The 25,126-nt window shown below is 38.6% G+C and overlaps 2 protein-coding genes across 3 annotated transcripts in view; both read left to right on the forward strand.

Annotated features, from left to right (window-relative positions):
- The first annotated feature begins 1,128 nt into the window (after nt 1–1,128).
- On the forward strand, nt 1,129–6,631 carry LOC5566090 (intraflagellar transport protein 172 homolog). The gene is made up of 3 exons (XM_001650408.2): nt 1,129–1,240; nt 1,305–3,346; nt 3,408–6,631. The coding sequence occupies exons 1-3, from the start codon at nt 1,202–1,204 to the stop codon at nt 6,547–6,549; spliced, it is 5,223 nt and encodes a 1,740-aa protein (XP_001650458.2). The 5' UTR covers nt 1,129–1,201; the 3' UTR covers nt 6,550–6,631.
- A 7,835-nt stretch (nt 6,632–14,466) lies between these two features.
- Nucleotides 14,467–25,126, forward strand: part of LOC5566034 — a 90,162-nt gene continuing 79,502 nt past the window's right edge. The window contains exons 1-2 of one of the 2 annotated variants that reach the window (XM_021843166.1): nt 14,467–14,620; nt 14,851–15,559. The gene's annotated coding sequence lies outside the window, so the exon portion shown is untranslated. Of the gene's footprint in view, nt 15,560–25,126 lie in introns of both variants that reach the window. The other variant, XM_021843165.1, reaches the window with a different exon arrangement.

The following is a 25,126-nucleotide window of genomic DNA, read 5'->3' on the forward strand; positions in this document are numbered from 1 at the left end:
GTAGCCTTCAAACCCGACCCGAACCCGAAAAAGTTTAAATTTTCAAGCCCGAACCCGTCGGGTTTGGGTACGGGTCGGTTTTCGGGGTTGAAAACCCGAGACCCGACCTTCTCTATTTCTGGACTAAAGTGCATCTGAGACGAGACTCGCGAAGACGGTCTTCTTTTTCTGTGATTGCTGAGTTTTTTTCTTATTCCACTTTGTGTTTATAACAATTATGCGCAAGCCGTTCAAACCTTCACATGAACCTCTCAGCAAAAAATGATTGAGTTTGCATCACATCGAATCATAAATAGCCGTTTGAGTGTAATTTCATGCCAGCAAACGTAGCAGACATTTGAAATAATTAATCTTTTGCTTAGATTTATCAGCAACTTTGGAAAAAACTGCTCCGCTGACTGAGGTTTTTAATAACAATTTACTTTGAACTACTTTGAATACTTTTCACTTTTTCAGCCATAAAAACGGTGGGCTGCATTTGACGTTTCGTGAGAGAGGAATCTGGGCTGCATATGACGTTGATATTTTTCCTCTTCGCGAGTCTCTCTCAGTAGTGCATGATGTAGATACAGCATGCAAGGTGTCAACTTTATAAAATGAACAGTCCTTAGTGAACATCTGAGAAAAAAAAACACTTGATAAACTTCTCAGAACTAGGGTAGGTGTACCAGTTATGGACATAGTGGTTCTTTATTTCGCCATGCGTGATTATTCAATTATTTTCTAATTTTTAATTATTTTGCGTGTTTAAGTAGTAGGATATAAATTATATTTTGGCGTTGAAACATTCAAAAAGTTTCAAAATATGAAAGTTTCCAAATTAAACCTACGGAATCTTAAAAGGCCCACGCCGAATAAATGAATGTTCATATTATCAAGCATACATGTAATGTATAGCATATTTCTAGCAACAGCACAGGCGTGGTTGCAATGTTGTTGTTTCACAGTCGTTACAACATGCGACTTGTTGCTTCTCTAACCAATCACGTGTTTAGATCTATCAAAGTTTATCGTTAGGTACCACTTGTTGGGTTGTTTTTGTTACTTCCCCCAATTACGAAATGTTGTTCAAAATGGTAACCATGGATACCGTTGCCACAAACATAGTAATTTGACAGAGTTTTAAACAAATGTTGAAAAATCGATAGCTCATCATTCGAAAGGAAGTTTTGTGAGACGGAATAGGAATTTGTGGCGAAAAATGCAGTTAAAATTCATGAAAACCGTAGTTGAAGCGCAAGTAAGCTATTTGAATTTATGTTCTGATAATGCTACAAAATAATGATCGTTTGATTTCGAACTAGGATTACCTGTACCGCGTGGCAGGGCTTGCTTGGTCGCCGAACAATCAAAAGCTAGCGGTGGCCACTGCCGATCGCATGATTTTGCTTTTCGACGAAAATGGCGATCGACGCGATAAGTTTTCCACTAAACCTGGTGATCCTAACGCTGGAAAAAGCTCGTATGTTATTCGAGGGATTGCATTCAGTCCGGATTCGAGTAGATTGGCTGTGGCACAGAGTGATAGTATCGTTTACGTTTACAAACTGGGCGAATCCTGGAATGAGAAGAAGGTCATTTGCAATAAATTTCCGCAGGGTTGCGCTGTTACCTGTATCACGTGGCTGTCAGGTGGAATGATCATTGCTGGGTTAGAGGACGGCAAGGTGCGATCTCTTCACTGTAAGAACAACAAATCTAAGACGCTCTATGGAGCGGAGAGCTTCGTGGTATCACTTGCTCCCAATGCTAGAGGCACTGGTCTGCTTTCTGGACATGATGACGGTTCAGTTATTAAATTCTACATTATTGAGGAGCCTGGAGAAACATCGGGAAGAATTCTACAGCATCCGGTAGCTCCAGTTTCGTTGGCCTGGCCTCAAAGTGGCATTCTGGTTGCAGGATGTGACAAAAAGATATGTTTCTATGATACCATTGGTAGATTGGCTCGAACTTTTGACTACACTAGAGATGATACGGAGCGCGAGTTCACGATAGCCGCTTCAAGTCCTAACGGGCAGGCTGTGGCGGTTGGAAGCTTCGACAGGATTCGTATTTTTACATGGAGTCCCCGACAGAATACTTGGACTGAATCGCTGTGCAAAAGTATTCCTAATTTGTACACGGTAACGGCAATTGCATGGAGGAAAGATGGTTCCCGCTTGACGGTGGGTTCACTATGCGGAGCTGTGTTGGCTTATGAATCAGTTTTGCGCCGAACGATCTGGCAGGACAAATTCGAGTTGACTTTCGTCGCTCCTAGCCAAGTTTTGTTGAAATCGCTTCATGAACCTTCGAATACCATGATCGTAGAATCTCAATTGGGTTTAGAGATCGACGATGTCCGTATCATGGGAAAGGATAATTATTTGGTTGGGCGTACTGAAGATTCACTGATTCTTTGTGATTTGATTCGTTCATTGACGAGCGAGATCCCTTGGATAGCAACCGGGCGACACGAGAGATTCTACTTCGAAAACCCTACGGTGGCGTTGATCTTTAATGCTGGTGAGCTTTCGTTGGTTGAATATGGAGAAAATTATATTCTTGGTTCTGTGCGTACAGAGTTCGTAAACCCTCATGTCATCTCAGTTCGACTAAATGAACGTGGAAATTCATCCAACAATAAGAAACTTGCATATTTGCTTGACATGAAGACGGTTTGTGTTGTGGACTTGATCTTACAGTCTACGATTACCCAAATTACACATGATTCTAAAATTGATTGGCTAGAACTGAGCGAAACTGGTCATAAATTGTTATTTAGAGACAAGAAAATGCGTCTTCTTTTGGTAGACATCATGAGCGGAAAGAAACAAACTCTTCTGGCGAAAGTTGCTTTTGTTCAATGGGTTCCTTCAAGTGACGTAGCCGTAGCACAAAGTGACTCCAATCTTGCGATATGGTACAACATTGACCTTCCAGAACATGTGACGATCCTTCCTGTCCGCGGGGATGTGTTCGACGTCATTCGAGAGGATGGAAAAACTGAAGTTCACACAAGAGAAGGGGCTTCCGAGCATGTCTACAATCTGGATGAAGGATTAGTTGAGTTTGGAACGGCCGTTAATGATAGTGATTTCGGTCGGGCTATCTTTTATTTGGAATCGTTGGGAGACAAACCTGCTGCCAAGGCAATGTGGCACAACTTGGCAAATATAGCACTTGCTCAGCAAAACTTACGGGTTGCCCAAAGGTGCTTCGCTGCCTTGGAAAACGCATCGAAGACGTTCTACATCGGGGAGATGATTAAGATTTCTGAAAAATATGAGGAAACAACTGGAAACCCAGGTATGAGTTGTCCGGAAGTAAGAGCTAGGATGGCCTTGCTTGGTGGAGATTTGAGGTAAGATGTGTAATTGCAATGAAAAACAATTATGGTTTTAATTCATAAAGGTATATTACAGATCGGCAGAACGTATCTACATCGAACAAGGTGACATTGAAGCGGCACTGGATATGTATAAGAAACTACGTAGATGGGATGATGCTATCAAATTAGCGGAACGCCGTGGGTATCATGGTTTAAATGAGCTAAAAGAGCAACAAATGGAATTTCTGCTGAATACGAGCCAAGAAGAGAAGGCAGGAGAAGTACTGGAAGAACGAGAAGAGAAAGATAAAGCAATGACGCTGTACATGAAGGCAAATAAGCCAGTGAAAGCAGCCAAGCTGGCTCTTAAAACGCCTCATCTTTTGTCCAATGAGAACATCGTGTCTAGAGTGTCTGCGTCATTGGTCAAGGCAGAGTTATACGAACTGGCAGCAGAACTTGCATACAGAACTGGACAACAAGCAAGTGCTATAGCTCTCTATAGAAAAGGAGGGGCCTATGCTCGTGCAATTGATCTCGCTCGCTTCACATCACCAGATGAAGTAACCAGCTTGGAAGAGGAATGGGGTGACTGGTTAGTTTCAAAACGACAGCTTGATGCTTCAATAAGCCATTACATAGAGGCAGGAAGCACGGTTAAAGCTCTGGAGGCAGCTGTTGGAGCCAAACAGTGGCGTAAAGCTGTCCAAATTGCAAAAGTTGTTGATGACCCGGAAGAAATACGAAAGTATGCCGTAGAGCTAGCTGAACATCTCTGCATGATTGGAGATGTGAAGACTGCTGAAGAACTGTTGATCAGAGCCGAGATGTACAAGGAAGCAATCAATCTTCTTAATAAACATGGTCAATGGGAAAAAGCTTTCGATATAGCAGAGAAGTATATCAACACCGACGATGTAAAAGATCTATTTATTGATTTGGCGAAAGGTTTGGAATCTGAAGGAAAATATCGCGATGCTGAGAAGGTCCTCTTGACTATCAACGAACCAGACATAGCAATAAACATGTACAAAGAACTGGAGTTATACGATTCCATGATTAGGTTGGTTGAAAGATACCATAAAAACTTATTGGAGCAAACTCATTCTTCGCTAGCTCGTCAGCTAGAAGGTAAGGGTCGATTCAAGAACGCTGAAGTGCACTTTCTGGCCGCTGGAGATTGGAAAGCAGCTGTTCACATGTACTGTAGTGCAAATAAGTGGGAAGAAGCTCATCGTGTAGCTAAACAGAAAGGTGGTGAAGGAGCTTCCAATCAGGTTGCTTTTATGTGGGCGAAATCGCTTCCGATTGAGGGAGCTGCACGTCTGCTTACCAAAATGAATCTCATAGATAATTCGATTTCCTACGCTTGTGAAGCTGGTCAGTTCGACTTCGCTTTGGATCTTTGTAAAGCTAGTGGAAAGCCAGCTGATGACGTGCATTACAAAATCGCCATGGCTCTAGAAGATGATGGAAAGTTTACAGAAGCAGAAGCGGAGTTTCTATTGGCTAACAAGCCCAAAGAAGCTATTATGATGCATACTCACGGCGGAGATTGGAAATCTGCACTTCGTGTAGCAGAAAAGTATCTTCCTGAAGCGGTCAAAGAAGTACTTCTCAGTCAGGCTGCCTCCGCTTTGGAATCGAGAAATTATCCGGAATTTGAAGCACTGATGATTAGAGCTGATAGGCCGGATTTGATTCTGGAACACTACAAAGAATACAACATGCTGAACGATGCACTGAGAATTGCTAAAGAATATATCCCATCTGCTTTAGCAGAAGTGCAAAAACTTTACAATAAAGCAAACCGTGGTAGTGCTTCTAACGATTCAAGATATCTACTTCAGAAGGCATCGGAGTATGCTAGGGCAGAGGAGTTCAAAAAAGCTACAGAATGTTTACTACAGATCAACGAAGGAAATGCCGATGATGCAACTGTAGGCAGAGCTATGCTACGTGCTGCAGAGATTTGTAATCAGTTCCTGGAAGGGCCTGATGCAGCAGAAATAGCGAGAGAGCTTGGTCCTCGGTTGATTGAAATCAATCAGATTGGACCTGCAGCGCAGTTGTATCTGGCTGCTGAGCTGCCTCGAGAAGCAGTCGACGTTTTCATCAAAACCGATAACTGGAACAAAGCTCGTCGGCTTGCGAAGGAAATAGATCCGCAGTTGGTGGCGTACGTTGAAGCTCAACAGAAGTCTAAGCTGAGAAATCAGGGCAACGTAGAACAATTGGCGGACATAGACATCATGGGAGCGTTAGATCTTCTTGCCGAGCAAGGACAATGGACGCGATGCATCGAAAAAGCCAAACAACACAGCGTTCCTGTTTTGCAAAAGTATTTGGCTCAGTACGCAGCTCAACTGATTCGTGATGGTGATTGCATCGCTGCACTCAATCTATATCTGGAGCATGGAGTTCCACCTGTTGCACAGAATTTCAACATCTATAACCGAATTGCTATGGAGTGCTTTGCATTACGTGAACCCGATGGCATCCAAATTTGGAAGAATCTACGCAATTTTCTTCTCAATTTGGTACAAGCTTTGCGTGGCTCAGACCAAGCAGAAGCAGATGTGGTCGACCGCTTTGAGCAGTTGCTGACGATATCGCACTATTATTGTACTCGAGCAGCATGTCGTCAAGCACCCGCTTTGCAGTCGATTGCTGTGAAAATCTCTGTAGCAATGCTTCGTCACACCGATATCATTCCATGCGACAAAGGATATTATGAGGCCGGAATGGATTTGCGTGGATTAGGACGTGAGTCTGAAGCTTTCGTAATTCTCAACCACTATCTGGACGTTTGTGAAGCGATCGAAGAAGGTTCTGGCAACCTGGTCGATCACTCTGACCTCTCGTGCACGGACTTTCCCAGTTCGGTCCCAATACCGGCTGAACTGCACTTGAAGAATGAGCTTAATTTACACGAGGAAATCCGTGAATGGGTTTTGGCTGTCAGTATGGACCAGAAGGTCGATCAGGTACTGCCGACCGATGATCGGAATCTGTTTGAGTCCAGTTTGGGAATTTCGGATCAGGCATGCTTGGTGAGCGGATATCCGGTAATGGGGCGCCAACCGGTCGTATTTCAACGAACTCATCGATTGGCCAACAGAGACGCCTGGAGTAAGCTGACAGTTGCAGCTAGAATGGCTCCTCAGACGGATATTCCCAATGTAATTGAGTTTATCGAAAAGTGGTGTGGCCCAGCTAACTTTCTATCGGGATAAAACAGAGTAAATTAGCATTGATCTTTGTTGCACTGTGACATTACAATTTTAGTCGTAATAAATGCACATATGACATCTTCAATTCTGTTTAGATTCTTTATGAGAAACTGCCCTATTTCCAAAACTTTAACTGAATATCACCCTTAATTGTCAATAGCAGTCTTCAGCACAAAACAACAATCAGCTGGCGATAGTTGTATTTTTCCTGGTATATGTATGTGCCAAGCATATTGTATCTGCTGCATATGTGTAACGTTTTCCGGCCCACAAAATGTGAACGACCAAAAGCATTCGAATCTTTCCTCAGTTGTCTTCTACCAGCTTTCCATTGTAGTCAGTTGTGTGGGTGGTGTTTTTTATGCTACTGCTCGGACAGGAAAATCAAAAGCGAGAAGCAAACAACAGTTCGTTTCCTCCACTCCGGTAGGGTAAAGGTCTTTCGAAACCGATACGATAATGTTCCATCTTTAGTTCTGCGTTACGCTTCTGAATTTATCCGATTTTGATCTTGTCAAGCATCCATGATCAAATTTTGAGTGATAATCAGGACCTAAGCTGTGTATAAGCTATTATATAATTATCTACCAAAATTCACTAAATAGGTTGGAAGACCATCAGGTCTGGTATTAAATGGTTCATGCTGTTGAATTGTTAGGTATGAAGAACAAATCTGGTTATTGGAGATGGTTTTAAACTGACGGAAATGTTAATCTAGAGAATGTAATGCTTATTTAGACAACTCTAGTATGAACCATTATTTGAATCGCTTCCATATGTTCTCGCCGGTCTGAGGAGACATTTATCAATTCAGCTTCGCCTTCAGGCCACTGGATATCCTAACATGAGGTGTCCAGGGGATGAGTGGAGTTGGGTGGTGACTGAGTCGGCTGCAACCCGCCGTCAGAAATTGTTGAGAAGAACAAAAAGGAAAAGTCGACGACAACAAAACATCGTGCTTGCTGCTGTAGCTTGCCAGGAAGGATATTTTAGTCTGGAGCAGGAGGCTGAAGCTCCGGAGATGCGGCGAAGCTTCAATGATGGGTGAAATGTACCTACATATCGTATTCAAGAGAGCGAGAGATGGAACGGCGCATGTCACCTGTTGCGAACGATGGCATGGAAGCTGTAAATCTGTGTCGAAATGGATGAACAGTTGGGGGAGATACCTAAGGTAAATGACCAAATTAAGTTCGCTCTTTGAATTGTTTTCGGAGAGTGAGTGGAGCAGACAGCGAGAGAATGTGTCTGGGATTTGATGAATTTCACTCGCAATCAGTACCTTACGGGAAACTCACAGTGTGAATAGCTTTATGATCAAATTATCAGTCATTAACAACATTACTATTAAACTTCCTTGGTTACTATGGAGGAGCGGAAGTAGATAATGAGAAATAAATGAGAAATGAGAGAGAATTCTTATCAATTCAAATTTGACATACATACATATTGACATGAATACATGCATGAATACTGCTCTATCCGCTCAGTAATGTACCTAGGAATCATAACGAAGATTGGTCTTGATAAATTTACTAAGGTGACTTGTTCTTAAATTGCGCGAGATTTGGCCGACATAACCCCCCAAGACGAAGAGAATAAAACGGCCTAAAATACGTAAGAGAAGACGGGGTAATATGCGTCCCTTGGGCAAAAAACTCAATTTCAATTGTGAATTTTGTCGAAAACGTTATTCTAATTGGGTTTACAGGGAAGTTGCATAAATAAGCTCACAATAGGTAGAAACCTGGGAGGGAGGCACAGATACTACACACGAAATATTAAACATTTTTTTTTTCAAACTGCAAGATAACTCCAACTTGCCGAAGATAATCAAAGCAGACTTGATGAAAATCGCTAATTTTCTCTTGTTGCGTTCATTCGATCTTTCCGGACAAATGTGGAAAAGAGCCATAGTTTTCTAATTACGCGAGGTAAAAATGGATAAATTATGGTAGTTATGATAGGCACATTCAACACAAAATAAATTGCACTCGCTCTGCGTGCGTGTGTACACACTGTGTAGTATACATGAGATGGATGGATGTGAGTTATGACAAGGGTCCGTGTGGTATGTGGGGATTTGAATTCTAAACTTGTAACCAACTGAGATATTGGGTCACCAAGTGGCTCGGTGGCTTAGTTGGTAAAGCGCTCGTCTAGCATACAAGAGTCCTGGGTTCGAATCCCAGCCAGGCACGTGAATATTTTTTCATAATTGGTTACTATCTGCTACTTTCTTAGGGTCGGAAGGACCCCTCTTAAAGCCTCGGACCACTGGTCAAGCCACGGTAATCGCACGAGGTGGGCAAACATGAGCCTCCTTAGAATAGATAGTTATTAGGGTCGATTTTCAAATGCATGAATCGCTGGAAGAGAAGCCATTACCAATGAGGACTTTCATCCCACTTACTCTTAATCACTCAGCAGGTATATTACAATGACCTCAATGGGGGAAACAAGCATGCATAAGATCAATATCTAAAGGATATTTCTATTGAATAGCATCTAGTCCATTTACAAATACATATTGAAGCTTTATTTGACTTGAATTGGGGGGTGGCGTATAGCATGGAATGATATAATGAAATATTTCAAGTACCGTAATCCGGGGTATCATTGATCAGCGGGGTAACATTGATCGGAATGACCCATCTCATAACAAGTTCGCATTATCATTTATTGATGGAAAATTTTCAAATCATGAATGGTGCTTCTCTTTCTTATATTCATCAGCTGATAAAAGTGAAGATTTTTGCGAAAATTGCGTTTACCTTATGCATACATTTGGCAACTTTTCGAAACAATGATTTCAATGGTTAAGGATGACACTACCAAACATTCGTGTCTCACATAAGTTCTGTAAATGATATGAGCAAGGAAAATGCGATTCTTACTAAAAACGGCATCGCCGAAAACGATTCCGTTGTCAAAACTTTTATAAGTATGTTAAATTAGGCAACATTACCGAATTACTGTTAAGAATGTAACTTTCCCTTAGGAAATTGCCTACTTTTAGGCGTATTCCGTGGTTCGAGATGTTTTTAATTTTGAAATAACTCAAAAAGTAAATGACTTGTAAGCATTTGGCCTTCATATTCGGCTTCAGGGGCCATGATTTTAGTATGTAACGACATTTTCAATATTACCGAAAGTTGTTTACATAGGTGATCAATGTTACCCCATATCAGCTAAATAAAAAAATCACTTAAAACATTTTTTTTAACATGCTTAAGCCATTCAAAAAACAAAATAAAGTATATAGTCACGAGCTATGGGCGGCAGTACTTGTTTTAAAAATATAAAATTTGCAACTATTGCATTTTCGAACCGAATATTTAAGAAATATTCAAAAAAATGATCAATGTTACCCCGGATTACGGTACCGTAATTTCGGGTGAAACTAATTACCTTTCACTGTTTTCCATGTCTGTTTTCTATGATGTTGCCAATTGCAAACAACTTAATGCAGGAAAACAAGTATGACGGGGAGCCTCATTGGTTTATATATTCAAATTTTCATACAGTTGTGATTTTAGTGCTGAAAATCGTTTCTAAAATAAAAAATCAAGGAATTCCATTTCGGGTGAAATTGATCACCTGTTTGACAATCATTGTTAGTTTTGACAATCATTGTTAGTTTTGAAAACAACTTAACTTATTTAATTTGGGCCTCATGAATCCAAATATGCTTGCCAAATTCTTACCAATGCAAAATTTATGAAAATAATAAACAATTAATTTTCAATAATACCACAAAAAACGCCTAAATGTAGGCAATTTCCGAAGGAATCTTCTGAAATCCATAAAAAATCAATTATTACAACAAAATGAACAAATTGGTACGAATTTTGATGATAAAATTCGTTTTGGGGATATATTTCCAGCATCCTTACCTTACAAATTTTCAAGTTTACACCATGTTCAAATCCTTGTTTAAAACTACAAGTTTATTGATGTCTGGCAATACCACACAAAACACGATTATGGAATTTTCTATTATTTTCATAGAAATAAACATTCCTTAACACAAAAAGCTTCACAACATGCAATTCGACAATAGTTAAGACGAACAAAGTTCATTTACATAGGTTGCATCGATTTCTGTGCTCTATTAGAGGGAAATAAAATCGTGTGACACAGTGATCAATTTCACCCTACTGATCAATTTCACCCAAATTTACGGTACTTGCGTTCAGTTTATTCATAAACCCTTCCAGCGCTATTGGGTTTTCGTTGCGGCCGAGGCGGTTCGGGAGCGGTTCTTTGGCGAGCACTTCACGGCGGCTCTTGAGTTATTGTAGATTGTGATTTTTTAATTAATTATTTAATTATTAATGTGTTGATAACGTTACATTTCTTTGAAGCCTCTCTTATCAGTCTTGCACAAATCGCGTTATTTTTGATCGACTTTGTTTTACAAAATTTGGTCTATGTCAGAAAGTGCGTATGATAAAATTCTGAAAAAATATATTTATCAGCGACGATATCATAATTGATCGGATTCTCTCTAATTCAAATTGAAATTTTAAACTTAAGCATGTAAATTTGTATAGGAACTAAAAATACAATTCCAGCCGTGGTCGGTTTGAAAATAGTTAAAATACTAATGCTTATATTTACGTAAAACATGAATGAATCAAAAATTAAGGTTGTCTATCCAAGAGAATAGGGATCAACCTTTCGTAGATCCGAAATGTATTTTTATTACTATTTAAAATGCCTGAAGAGCTATAACTTCGTGATGTTGTCTTATGTGGAGAGAAAAATACAAGATTTTTCGAATCTTATCATTTTTCAAGTGTTCTCTAACAAAGCCAAATAAAATTTCAAACAAAAACTTATATAAAGCATCTTTGATACAATGTACTTGAACTCATCACGGTGAAAGATTTTGCTAAAGAAACATATTTTACTAGTTATTTTTCAACAAAAACAAAATGTGAGGTCTGTACTCACCAGATAAGAAATGATATGCTAAAATCGAAATTTTCAATATAAACGATTATTAAATCACTACCGAAACATGTTGGACTTGCAAATCATCACACACTTTTCTTCACTCCTCCGGACCAATATTGTAAGAGAGCGTTTCTATTGTTCCCGTCCCTATTTATACCCTATTCCGTATCTCATATTCATGCATACCGCATCACAAAAGTTGGCAGTCACCGATGATGTTCATTGTTCGTTGTAGGTAGTTTTACTTTTTGTTATAACAGGCTGAGGGGTTGATGATTTTATAAAAATTTGAATTTAAATTTAATCCACCCAGATATTTTCAAAACGATTGCATGCAGTCACTTTGAGTCAGGTTTACTTTGACGTACATAAATTTCGTATCAATTTCTCTCTCCCAGGTTAAAGATGTATGTTGTACCTATATGGAAAATCTTACAAATTCATTTCCAATATTTATCTGGATCTTCCAGATTTTTTGTAAAATGAAGTCTCAAAAATCTAAAATATTCTAGACAAACGCTCACTAGTCCAATTGAACGACAAGGTGTTCAGCCAATTCGAAAGCATTCTCAATCAGTGTTGCCACATTTCGAATCTCATCTGTGTTTTAGGTTGGAAAAATCTTTTTTATCTTAAGTCATCCTCCAAAAATCTTGATAAAAATCTGCGATGCGCAAAATTCCATAATTTTAACTTTTTAAATCAAAAATAACATCTGCAAAAGTATTATGGCTGTTTTGGCATGTCAATCAATTTTAATTTGAACTTATTCTACTAACAGTAAGAAAAATAAGCATAATTGTTTATAAAATACTTAATAATTTGAAAAAAAATACACAAGGTAATTGCATTTCTTCTTTATATCTTCCACATTCGTGTTCCAAATGCGTGTAATATCCTAATATCTTAAAAATCTTTTTCATCTAAAATATCTGTGATCTGTGGTCACAGATATCTGTAGGCAAGAACAAGAAAAAATCTGTGTAATTACAGATAAATCTGTGTATGTGGCATCACTGTTCTCAATCGAGAGAACGTTTTTGACTGAAGGTTTGCGTTAAAGCGTAATTTATCGGACGCGGCGTACCGTGCTGATTCAAATTCTGGACAGCTTTAAATTCCGGATACTCAACTTTGCATGGGAAAAGTTTCATTTGAAATGTTTCAAAATTGAAAATTTACAATACTCAACTAGTTTTGACATTTTTCTAACGGCTGGTAGTGTTTAATTCGAGATTTTACTTTCCAAACTTTGCTTTTTACGAGCTGTCCGGAATTCGACTCAAAGCGCCCGGAATAAGAAAAAAAGTATGGTGGAGTCCAGAATAAGAATCATGGATAGGGCCCATATTAGACTGATGCAAGTTTTGAAGTTTCTGCTCCCATATGCTTAAACGATGTCAATTATGATAAAAATAATTTTCCCAAAATTTGAAGTGATTTGGAATAAATTTGGTAGTGCACACGCCATTTAAAGTTTATATGGAAATTGCTATGGATTACTACTTTTGTGTTTGGTCGCCTAACTGCTCGTAATAATAATCTATAGAAAAGTGAACATACTCTTCTCATGTGAATTCTTCCCAGCTATAACTTTGCCGAAGACCACATTTTGGTTAAACGTAAGGATAATTTGTTATCATTGATAACAAAGTCTAAATCATGCTGAGATGATCATTCAATCATCCAATCGAAAGAGAACTTACAAGTACTTGGAGTCCTCGAATGTTGGGTGCTTAGGACGATCTTTGGCGGTGTGCAGGAAAACGGTGTCTGACGGCGAAGGATGAACTAGGAGCTCGCCCAACTCTACGGTGAACCCAGTATCCAGAAGGTGGCCAAAGCTGGAAGGATACGATTGGCAGGGCATGTTGCAAGAATGCCGGACAGCAACCCTGCAAAGATGGTGTTCGCGTCGGATCCGGTTGGTACAAGAAGGCGTGGAGCGTAGCGAGCTAGGTGGGCGGATCAAGTGCGTATCGATTTGGAGAACCGAGGATGGAGAGATGCGGCCACGAACTGAGTACACCCGATTCTGTTTCTGCACGGATTTTTTTTCACGGCCGTGCAAAAAAAAAAGTTTCCATAATTTTTTTCCACCAAGACCTTATTTTTGCATGAAGCGTCAAGAAATGGTGTTACTTTTTTTACACGGTTTTTGAAATTATTAACTGAAAACTTATTTGCACGGTACGCATCCCCCGTGCAAAAACAGAATCGGGTGTATTGTGGCGTGAAATTGTTGATTCAGTGTTATCTGTTTAGATGCTAACTAAATAAATGGAACAGACACCTGGTGAGTTAGTTCTGAAATAAAAAAAATACCAAGTGGAAATCAGCAGTCCTGTGATCAACTTTGCAGAAGACAGTGTTCTTTCAAATCTCTTTATTTGCACTACAAGTACAGATTTATAGGACGCTGGGCGTTCGGGGTTTCTGTCCTATTTTTAGGATGCTGGGCGGATGTGGGTTAAGATCTTTCACAACTTTGTCAAATATACCAACAGATCTTTGATAGATCACTGGGCATCTGAATAATGCTAAAAATTTTATTACATTACATCTGCTTCTTCTTTTTTCTCGCGTAATGTCTTAACAGACCCTGCTTCTCTGCTTAGGGTTTATATGAGCACTTCCATAGTTATTAACTGAGAGCTTTCTTTGCCAAGTGACCATTTTTGCATGTGTATCGTTTGGCAAGTACGAGGATGCTCCTATGCCTAACAGTCGAGAAAATTTCAATCACGAAAAGATCACGATGGGGTTCGAACCAACGGCCCTCAGCTTGGTCTTGTTGAATAGCTGTGTGTTTACCGTTATGTAACACTACATAATAAAAAAAATTAAAATAACATTTAAATACACCTTTCGTTAGCACCCTCGACACTCCCGGGTTCCGGCGGTATCTCATCCCTACTGACACTCATGAAAACCTACCTTCCATACATTCGCACTTTCGATGTTACCCGCGCGAAGATGCTGTGGATACTCCTGGACCAAAAACCGTTTGCATTTCAGTTATCAGTCTAAGGTCGTGAGAGTCGGTCGAAAAGTAGCTTTTATCTAGTAGCAGATGCTGTCGGCCCGCATTCGACCCAATAGAGGAATACAGGTGTTGCTTCCATTTTAGTGGTAAAGCATTTCTGGTGTGATTAAGTGATTGGATGTAAGCATCCGTTCAATACGTGTCGTTGATCGCTGATAGGAAATCGGGAGCGGAAAATCAATTGATTCCGGGTTGGGCTGGGAAATACAAAGGGCAGCTGGCTCATCGAGATAACTCCTGGAAGGCAATGAAAGTGAAATTGTTATCAATGATGTTTGTTTTTATACATTTCCCAGGGGCAATCTTGAATGAAAAATTACCTGTTGAGTGATACAATCGGTCCAGTTCAAACAGGAAAGTGTTTTTCAAAAGCATCCTGAGTGGGCGAATCGCAAAAAGTGAAAATCGTTGAAGAGTGAAATTCGGAGGCCTAAGAGCCGACAACAATGAAGCAACAGTTTATTTTATGGCCCGGGAGCTCCATGAAGTGAGCAGTGCGAAGTGAAGAAGGGTGCAAAGTTCGTCGTCGTATGATGAGCCATGCTTCTCCATTGCTAGTAATAAGGGATAGTCTCGCAATTAGGAGAATAAAATAACATCTTTATTACACTGGTTACCTACCGAATGAGAATGGGAAAATGAGAAAAGAGCTTTCAGTAAGTGAAAGATAAAAGTGAACCACCATCTGACTGCTATGCGTTGACATGGCTGTTGGTGTGCCGAGAAGATAACTTGTGAGGCGTAGAAACCTAAGCTGAAAGCGAGGTGGTTTTGTTTTATTTCGGGGTTGATGCTTGATACATCTATCCACACAAAATCTTAGAAGAAGAGAGAACGGTGGTGCTGAGATCAAACAGCATATAGAGCACAAACGTGGGATGTACGAATGAAAATTAAAATGAGGTGTAATTACCGGCTGAGTCAGGAATAGATGTTCGGAATTGTCAAAAGGATTATCAACGGGGGAATGAGAAAACTATCATGTGTTCATAATTGAAATAAGAGGTAGGTAGCGGATTTAGCAGTATTTATTTAATTAATTTTTCAACAGAACAGAAAAGCAATATTTTATAATTACAGGTGATACGCAATATGATTGAGATAGGCAAAACATTTAGATTAAAAAAAATCAAATGCTCATATATTTTTGAAAAATTGATTACATTGTGCGGTGTGAAGTTGTAAAAATTGTAAACATCTAACAATTTACCGACAAACTAGATCCAATTGAAAACTGTATGCCAACGGAGGCATTAAGATAGGAAATCTTCCGAAATATGGTCAGTCATGTTTTCATTCTCAATCGTGTAATATCCATAACCATAGCCAGCTGGGCATTAAAGATAATGCTTTTGAGAAGTGAGTTGATTTCACCTGCTTATAAGAGAAAAAAATACGTTTTCAATTTACTTAACCTAACTTAACCTAAATATATAACGCATTAATCGTGATAATAGAAGATTGTAACGATTTTTGCCTGAAATTATTAATTATTTTATATGACATTTGTTCCAATGTTCCAACATTGGATATTCTATGTAACTCATTGGTGCTATACCAGGGAGGAAGCTTCAGAATCATTTTCAAAATTATATTTTGAATTCTCTGCAGAGCTTTCTTCCTGGTATTACAACAGCTAGTCCATATTGGTACAGCATACAACATGGCTGGCCTGAAAATTTGTTTGAATATCAACAGCTTGTTCTTAAGACAAAGTTTTGATTTTCTATTAATAAGGGGATAGAGACATTTTACATATTTATTACATTTGGCTTGAATGCCCTCAATGTGATTTTTGAAAGTTAAACTCTTATCTAGCATGAGCCCTAGATACTTAACTTCATCTGACCAATTTATTGGAACCCCTCTCATCGTGACAACATGCCTACTTGAAGGTTTCAAATAAAGAGCTTTTGGTTTATGTTGGAACATTATTAGTTGAGTTTTGGAAATCTTCCATTTTTGCGAGTATGAAGAAGAAATATCCAAACTTTTTTGCAATTGACTACAGATTAAACGCAGGCTTCGTCCTTTGGCGGAGAGGCCTGTGTCATCCGCAAACAAGGATTTTTGACATCCCTGAGGTAACTCAGGTAAGTCAGATGTGAAAATATTGTATAATATTGGTCCCAAAATGCTGACTTGAGGAACACCAGCTCTTACAGGAAGTCTTTCAGATCTGGAGTTCTGATAATTAACCTGAAGTGTACGATTTGACAGATAACTTTGAATTCATGCCAAACTTTGTCGAATGCTTTTTCTATGTCTAAAAGAGCAAGACCAGTAGAATAGCCTTCAGATTTGTAGGAACGGATCAAATTTGTTACACGTAAAAGTTGATGAGTGGTCGAATGTCCATGGTGAAATCCGAACTGTTCATTGACAAAAATTGAATTTTCGTTGATGTGGACAATAGAAATATTAGTAGTAGAACGCTAATGGCTTAGTTGTCACAAAACTGATTTCAATTTTTATCACCTTAAATTCTGGTTTTTCATTGTTTGTTCTATACCATAATGTTGTTTTGGTTCTTAAAATTAATCTGACACTTTGAGGCCCGGTACTCACGCTGTCAGTTCGTGGCAAACTAGATGTTGGTAATACGAACAGCAGCGACATTAGCATTCTTAGGTTAATGCTACTACTGGTCTACTATGTGGACCATCACTTTGTTCAAAATAATCTATTCAAAAAGTTTACTGATGGAGGAAAGCAAACTGATTGGACGATAGCTAGGAGCTTCTGCAGGATTTTTGTCTGGTTTTAATATTGGTACCAAAACCTTCCATTTGTCAGGAAAGTATGCTAATTTTAAACATTTGATATATCAACTTAGAAAGTAGAAGCATTAACCTTAGAATGCTAATGTCGCTACTGTTCGTGTTACCAACATCTTGTATGCCACGCGCTGACAGCCTGAGTACCGGGTCTCAAAGTGTCAAATAAATGTTCAAAACATAAAAAATCATCCTCTACTACATGGCACCGAATAAACAATGAAAAGCTACAGTTAATGGTAATTATAAATTCAATCAGTTTTGTGACAACAGCGCCATTAGCGTTCTACTTCTAATATTTCTATTACTAAGAATGATAAGCTACTTTCTGGAAGTTTCTTGATGAGGATGTAGAAAATTACATCATCGCCAGGAGCTTTCATATTTTTGATTTTTTTAATAATAGTTCTCACTTCTTCCAAATCAGTCACCCAGGAATTTTCGAAAATGTTCTATTGATTGAGAATATTTTCGAAGTCCTGAATAACTTGATTTTCAATTGAACTAGTAAGTCCTAAATTAAAAGTTGTGCGCGCTTTCAAACTGCATAGCAAGTTTTTTAGCTTTTTCGCAATTAATTACAGTTAACTCTCCCTTACTCGATATTCCGTATCTCGATATCGAGTTAGAGAACCATAGTAAAAGTTGGTTTTCATGGCTAACTCGATGGTCCCTTGGAACGCAGTTGCACTGCTTTTGTGTTCTGTAACTCGATACCTCCCTAACTCGATGGTCCCTTCAATATCGAGTAAGGGAGAGATGACTGTAGTTACTTATAAATGGTTTTTCTCTTTCAATGCCGCTTCTGAGGATTTTTCAAAATTTTAGATAATTTCCTAAAGGGCGTAGAGCCAGGGAGAGATTAAGAAATTTTGTTTTCAAAATTTTTGTTTCTTAATTGTGAAAAACGTTTCTTGATTTCTTTCTGCAAATCCTGCCATATAATTTTCTTAGCAGGATCGTGAGTGCGTTGAAATTGCCTTCCCTCACGTTTTTGAAATGGATCAAGAGTTCAACATCATCGTCTATAATAACGGATTCTAATTTTACTTCACATTTTGGAATTGCAATGCTCCTGGCTTCGACAATGCAATTCCATTGCAATGGAATTTGTTGAAATTTCAATATCAAGTTTTGTTTGTGAAGAAATGTTAACATCAAGATTGGAGCCAATATACGTTTCATATATATATTCCAGTCGGCTCGAAAATAATTAAAAGTGGAGCTGATAGGATTGAGAATCGCTTCATGGGATATTATAAATGTAACAGGGAAATTATCAGAATCAAAATCAGCATGAGTAACTAATCGGCTACAAAGATGACTTGAGTCGATTAAAACCAAATCAATCGTAGATGGATTTCTAGAAGAGGATAAACACGTAGGCGTATCAGGGTATTGAATTGAGAAATATCCTGAAGAGCACTCATCATATAAAATTCTGCCGTTGGTATAATTTTGTGAATTATTCCATGACCGATGTTTGGCATTAAAGTCACCAATGACAAAACATTTTGACTTATTGCGAGTCAATTTTCGCAAGTCAGTTTGGAGCAAATTAACTTGCTGTCCAGGCAGCTATGGAAGTATATTTACCAAGTTGTGTTTCAACTGAAACACCTAAAGTTTAAAATGACGAAAACAGTTGATGTTTTATACTAAGACAAGACAAGTCAGGTCAAAGTACAAAAACGAAACCAATTGCCTGTCAAAAAAGACCACTTCTCATTGTTCGTTTTGGATTGCAACAGGGCACTTTGTTGCTAGTCTGGCCGTGTTGCTAGTTCATAAATTAGAGTTTTGATCAATAGTTTCGAAATTTGTTATGAAATCATTCTGTTTCAAATTCATTTCTATTCCATGTTAAGTTTACCGCATGTGCTTCTACAATGCATAAATGAATTAAAAATACTTACTTCAAAGCAATATAATGGAAATGGTATAAATTTTCTCAAAAAGTAACGCCGTTTTATAAACCTGATTTTTTTAATAAGCTAGCATCCTCTATTGCACTGAATGAATGAAACGTGTAAGAAACAACCAAATCGTGAGCCTTGATATTTGAATTTATTCACAAGATTTGCTTTAAAAGGATTTTGGTTGCACTGGCTTTTGTATCGTCAAGGTCATCGACGGGGCAATCATAGTTGAGCTGTCGCGTCCTGTCCTAGGTTTTATACGCCTATGAATGATGATTGCAACTCCCCCACATGCCCCATCAAGTCGATCATTACGATAAACAAAAACGTAGGGTCTCTTTTGAGTTTAGAACCAGGTTTCAAATACGTTTCAGTAATAACTGCTATATGCACGTTATTAGCTGTAAGAAAATTAAACAGCTCGTCCTCTTTACCACTCAAGGGGCGATCATTCCAATTTAAAATATTTAAATTATTATTTGGATCCATTATAAAAACGTAACCCAATAACAATTTGATTAGTAAATTTTACACCAACTTGGACTGCTTTAGTCATAGTGGTGGTTTTGAACATTGCATCAATCATTAGATTCAATTGTTCAGTTAGAAAATTAAAATCAGAGGCAGACATATCACTTGAAGTGGCTACATTTGATGATTTTCCGTTAGAATTTTCGGTAGACGAAGAGGTGGAGTAGAAGTTTCCTGTGACGGTAGGGTTTTTCCATTTCATTTGAAACAATCAGAATGGGTACTTATAGTACGAACAGGGGAGGAGTTCAAATTACCTGCTACGATATCGGCAAAGGATTTTTCTTGGGTAGATACATTCGAAATTAAAATATTCGAACGCTACTAGTCGGATTAAAATTAGTTTGTGAATGAGCATGATTATAATCTTCCTGATGGGTATGATTCCTAATCAAGCGATCGTTATCTGAAAAATGAGCATTGTTCGATACTCTACCAGGCAAATTCCGGAAACGACCGTTATCGTAACGGATATTATCTTTCATATGCCTGGCACGAGCCTCAATGACTCTTTTGCGTGAAGGACAATTCCAAAAATTGGACTTATGATTAGCCCCACAATTAGAGCATATGAACTTGGTGGTATCTTCCTTCACTGGACAGACGTCCTTGGCGTGAGAAGAACCTCCGCAAATCATGCATTTAGCATCCATGCGACAATTTTTTGTACCATGACCCCACTTTTGACACCGACGGCACTGAGTGGGGTTCTGGTAATTTCCTCCAGGTTTCTGGAAATGTTCCCATGTCACACGGACATCAAACATAAGTCTTGCTTTTTCTAAAGCTTTAATATTATTTAGATCTTTTTTGTCAAAGTGAACTAAATAATATTCTTGAGAAAGCCCTTTCCGAACAATGCCAGATTAGGTTTTCTTTTTCAAAATGATTACTTGGACTGGGGAAAATCCAAGTAAATCATTTATTCCATTTTTGATCTCTTCAAGTGACTTATAGTCACTTGAGAGACCTTTCAAGACGACTTTGAACAAACGATTAGTTTTGTCGTCATAGGTAAAAAAATGTGATTCTTCTCTTCGAGATGTTTGAGAAGAAGTTCGCGATCTTTAAGAGTTTCTGGCAAAACGCGGCAGTCTCCTTTCTTTGCGATTTGGAAGGAAACCTTGATTCCCCTAATGTAGTTCAAGATCTCCTGCCTAAATCCCCCAAATTCGGAACAACTGACCACGATAGGCGGCACTCTTTGCTTCCTCACTTGAATCAAAGAGCCTGGGCTAGAGGCTGCTTCGATTTGGTGTTCGGAAAATTTGTCTAGAGCATCGAACTGATTGCTCATTTCGATACAATTATTCATTTCACCCTTGGAAGAAAGTTCGCATTCCGGGGAAACGTCCTTTCTTCCATTCTTGCCACGTTTAGTGACAGTTTTAAAACCCACTTTTTTGGAAGGAAGTTGTGAATTCAGAGATTTACCCTTCCTTTTGGTTGTTGTTGATACCATGTTAAGTTAATAAACGGAAGAAGACGTGACCTTCGAGAGGTTTTTTTTTCCAAAGACGGTGTCCAAGAAGGACTACCACCACTAGCTTTCGCCAACGGGTCCAACGAAAAATCGAAGGCACGGGTCCAAACAAGGATCGTAAAAAGACCAATAGTAGAAAAAATAGTACTGAAAAGTACTATTTCAGTAGTACTGAAAAGTACCGTTTTTCATTTTAGCACTGAAAAGTACTGTTTTATTGCATTAGGTAGTTTTTCAAAAACTTCCTAGAGCAGAAAGAATTCGCGTACGCACAGCACGAAGGTACGATGCGCACTCCAACTTAATAAGTTAGTTTGTCCATGTCTCTGTGATTATACGTCCAATTTAAACTTTCTGTGGCCCATTCGAAAGACAATGCGCTATTCTTACTTCTAGATGAGTTATAGTACTTCTAGAAACTTCAACTGATAACAGTTAAATGCGTTTCTCAAAATATCATTATGTTTTGTATTTTCATAAATTTGAAAATAGCTACAAGTAATGGTAATAAAAGCAATGCATACCGCAGGTGCTGCTGGTACATACAATTCAGTCACAAATGTATCATGCTTCAGTGGACCGGAAACGAACTAATTGAGATTCACACGCATGATGGAATCGCACTCAAAAACCATTAATATCGTCGGAAATGGATGGGTGGGCTTTTAATTGTACGGCAAGGTGTTACCGTTTTGCGCCATCCCAAACAAGCAACAATTTATGATAGCACTTCAGCAGATTGCGGCATTTTATGCCTGTGGGATTTTGCAATTGGACAAGAATTTTCCACTTCAAGCAAGATCATTTAAATATCAGAAACAAGCGATTCAGCCGGTTCCCGCTTGCCTGTCGTATTTTAATTGGCATCAACATGGTGGCATGTCCTGGGAATATGAAGCGAACGGAAGTTTCAGGGCTGGTAGCAGGTCTCTTTGTAGAGTTGGTCTCTATTTAAATGCAAGCTAAAGCTTCCATCTCCAAAGTCTCATTTCAAACCAAAATGGCCGTTAAAATCAATACTTTCCATCTCCTTGCTGGAATTATAATTCGAAATACCTAACCAGGGGTTTCTATTGGCATTACTTTGAAAGTTTTCCAAAATATTATTCAAGGATTTCCTCCAGATATTTTCCACCTATTCTTCTACTATTTTTTTCAGTAGTTAATCTAACAGAGCTTCCAAATGACCCTACAGGAGTTCCTCCAAAAACGACCAAAGCATTATTCCAGTTTTCAAAGATAATCGTTAATAGTTTTTCAAACAATCCTTATAAGTATTATACAAGGAGTTCACATGCTTCGTGAATTCATCTACGGTTTATCTTGGGAATCGTTCCATAATTCTTCGAAGAAATCTATTTATAACACTTTCAGGAATTCCTCAATAAATTGGACCAAAGATTTTTCAATGACAAACAGACGTTACACTGAAGAATTTTTCATCGAACATGCATTTAACGATCATTTACATATCATTCGATATGTTACAAATCACACTACCAAAGGCGCACGCATCCTTTTTCGAGTTTGACGTTTCACACTACCACCATCTGCAGTTCTTGTTGTATAATACAGTTTTTGCAATTTCTCATCGTAATAGGCTGTTTTCCATCACGCCAATCTGTCATGAAATGGCCTACTTTGCTGCACTGAATTATGCAGTATTGTAATAGTCATTACGCAACTGAAACCAGTGCTGATACCCTCATGTGGTCTTCTACGGTATTGTAAAAAATGTTGTACGTAACTCGTTGCAGAACTCGATTTTTACAGAACTTGTCGTAAATACTCGGCAAGCCTCGTAGGATAAATTTACGAATTTGCTGTAAAAATCATCATTCTGCAACTTGTTCCGTAAACTACTATTTTCGTGCAACATGCACACTAGATGATGATAGGCGAAGGTTTTTTAATGGAATTTGTTCTATGAGCTACGTCTGTTCGTCAGTGGATTTATCATTAAGTTTGTTCAGAATTTAATCTAGATTTTTTTTCCAAGATTTCCTCCATGAATTACCCCTTCAGTTCTTTCGAACAATTCTCTAATAAAATCTCCATGGATTTTTCAAAATTTCATTTGAGGTTTCACATCAGAAAAATACATACGACTGCAAATATTTTGAATATTTATACACAAGGTTTGTCAGAGTTTCTGTTCAATACGACAAAAATAAAAGTTGCGCGGATCATTTTTCGTGTTGTTTTGTTTACGTGTGAAGTGAACGGTCGTAACTTAAAACTCACGGTTTACAATATTAAAATGTTATATATTCCGAAAACTTACAGCTACTTGACGACGTCATTCCTATCCACCTCGAACATTTTTTTCGAAAAAATAATCTAGTGATCCAGATATTTTATGCTACGATAGAAATGACGTCATATGTTTACAATCAAATTTGATGTTTACACTGCCTTGTCTTGTTGATGCCGTGAAGGTAGCTTTTGTGTTGCAGCTCTTTCAATTGAGGTCGGTTGTCAAAAAATCTGGCAGTTGATTGAGGCTGTTTGAAATTTGTATTGTAAATAAATTGAACGTGTATAAATCTTCGAGCTGTTTCTACCCTATAAGTAGATGAAAAAACCGAATTTAGTGCTATACCATTTAATTCCACTAGAGTTTGTATCCTTTGTAAGCGTATTTCGACCTCAACTGTAAGGCCGTCTTCAGTGTCGTGTACTAGACTCGACTAGTCTGAACTCTTATCCAGAGTTGGAAAAATTTTTAAGATTCACACTATGGACCAATGCAAGAGTTCACTAATTTGACGTTTGAGCGGTGCCGAATTCACTAGTTTCCATGGTTACATAAATAACACGGCACCGCTAAAACTTCAAATAGTGAACTCGTGCATTGATCCATAGTAGCCAAGTAAAGCCAGTCACAGTCAGCGAAGCCAGTGAAATTCAAGCCTATCGCTGCTGTACTGCCCATATTTGCATGGTCGACGTAACCATCAGCACTATGTTCGTTGGGAAAATACGTTTTTGTGTCCCCAGCTGTATTCTTGAATATTTCCGCAATTTCGGTCGAATAATCAGTGCATTTGCTGAAGATTGAAATTGAAAAGACTGGAGGAGACTTTTTGAATAATTTCTTACTTTTGTAATCTGCAAACGCATACGTCGTTTTATGCGTCTAATCAGTGAGTTTGATGAACGATTATATGGATGAATTTGAACAATCTGCAAACCGGGTGTTTTTTTCGGATAAGTTGGTCTATGTGCTCATGTCAATCAGTGTTCCTCTTATAGTTCATATATTTCAGAACAAAAAATAAGCGCTGTTCGCATGCCAAACTAGTGTTTTATTATGTGAAGAATGCATATCTATGGAAAAATGCGTTTTGGTCATATTGGCGCTTACGACGTCTATGCAAATATGGGCAGTGCAGACAAACTGCCTTGAATGTAGCAAAACATCCGTTGCTAAGGGCAACCAAAAATTACTGTAGAAAAATGCTCTATTTCCCGCATGGACCGATTCACGAGTTCACTAATTTGACGTTTGAGCGGAGCCTAATTCACTCGTTACCATGGACACGTAAATAACACGGCACCGCTCAAACGTCAAATAGTAAACTCGTGCATCGGTCCATTTACAGCCTATAGTGACATCGCAGACAGACGTTCAAGTTAGACTCAGCCAGTTGTGTGAAAATATAGCCGCCACAAATCGCCAAGTGGCAATCAGCTAACAGATGGCGTTAGTGGCATATGCGTCCCGCCACCACCCCGATCACATTTTGTTGACAGCATGACATCCAACCGCTCCCACAACCGACGTGCTCAACGCTAAAAACTATGCACTTTTATTTGGCGCTGGGTGGGTGATGTTTCCTTTTGGATCTGATTTCTAATG

The sequence above is a fragment of the Aedes aegypti genome, chromosome 2, assembly GCF_002204515.2.
Source record: "Aedes aegypti strain LVP_AGWG chromosome 2, AaegL5.0 Primary Assembly, whole genome shotgun sequence".
NCBI lineage: Eukaryota > Metazoa > Arthropoda > Insecta > Diptera > Culicidae > Aedes > Aedes aegypti.

Coding starts and splice junctions, on each gene's coding strand:
- LOC5566090 (XM_001650408.2), top strand. CDS start 1,202: ATGCAGTTAAAATTCATGAAAACCGTAGTTGAAGCGCAA. Junction 1,241..1,304: donor AAACCGTAGTTGAAGCGCAA/GTAAGCTATTTG, acceptor ATTTCGAACTAG/GATTACCTGTACCGCGTGGC. Junction 3,347..3,407: donor TTGCTTGGTGGAGATTTGAG/GTAAGATGTGTA, acceptor GGTATATTACAG/ATCGGCAGAACGTATCTACA.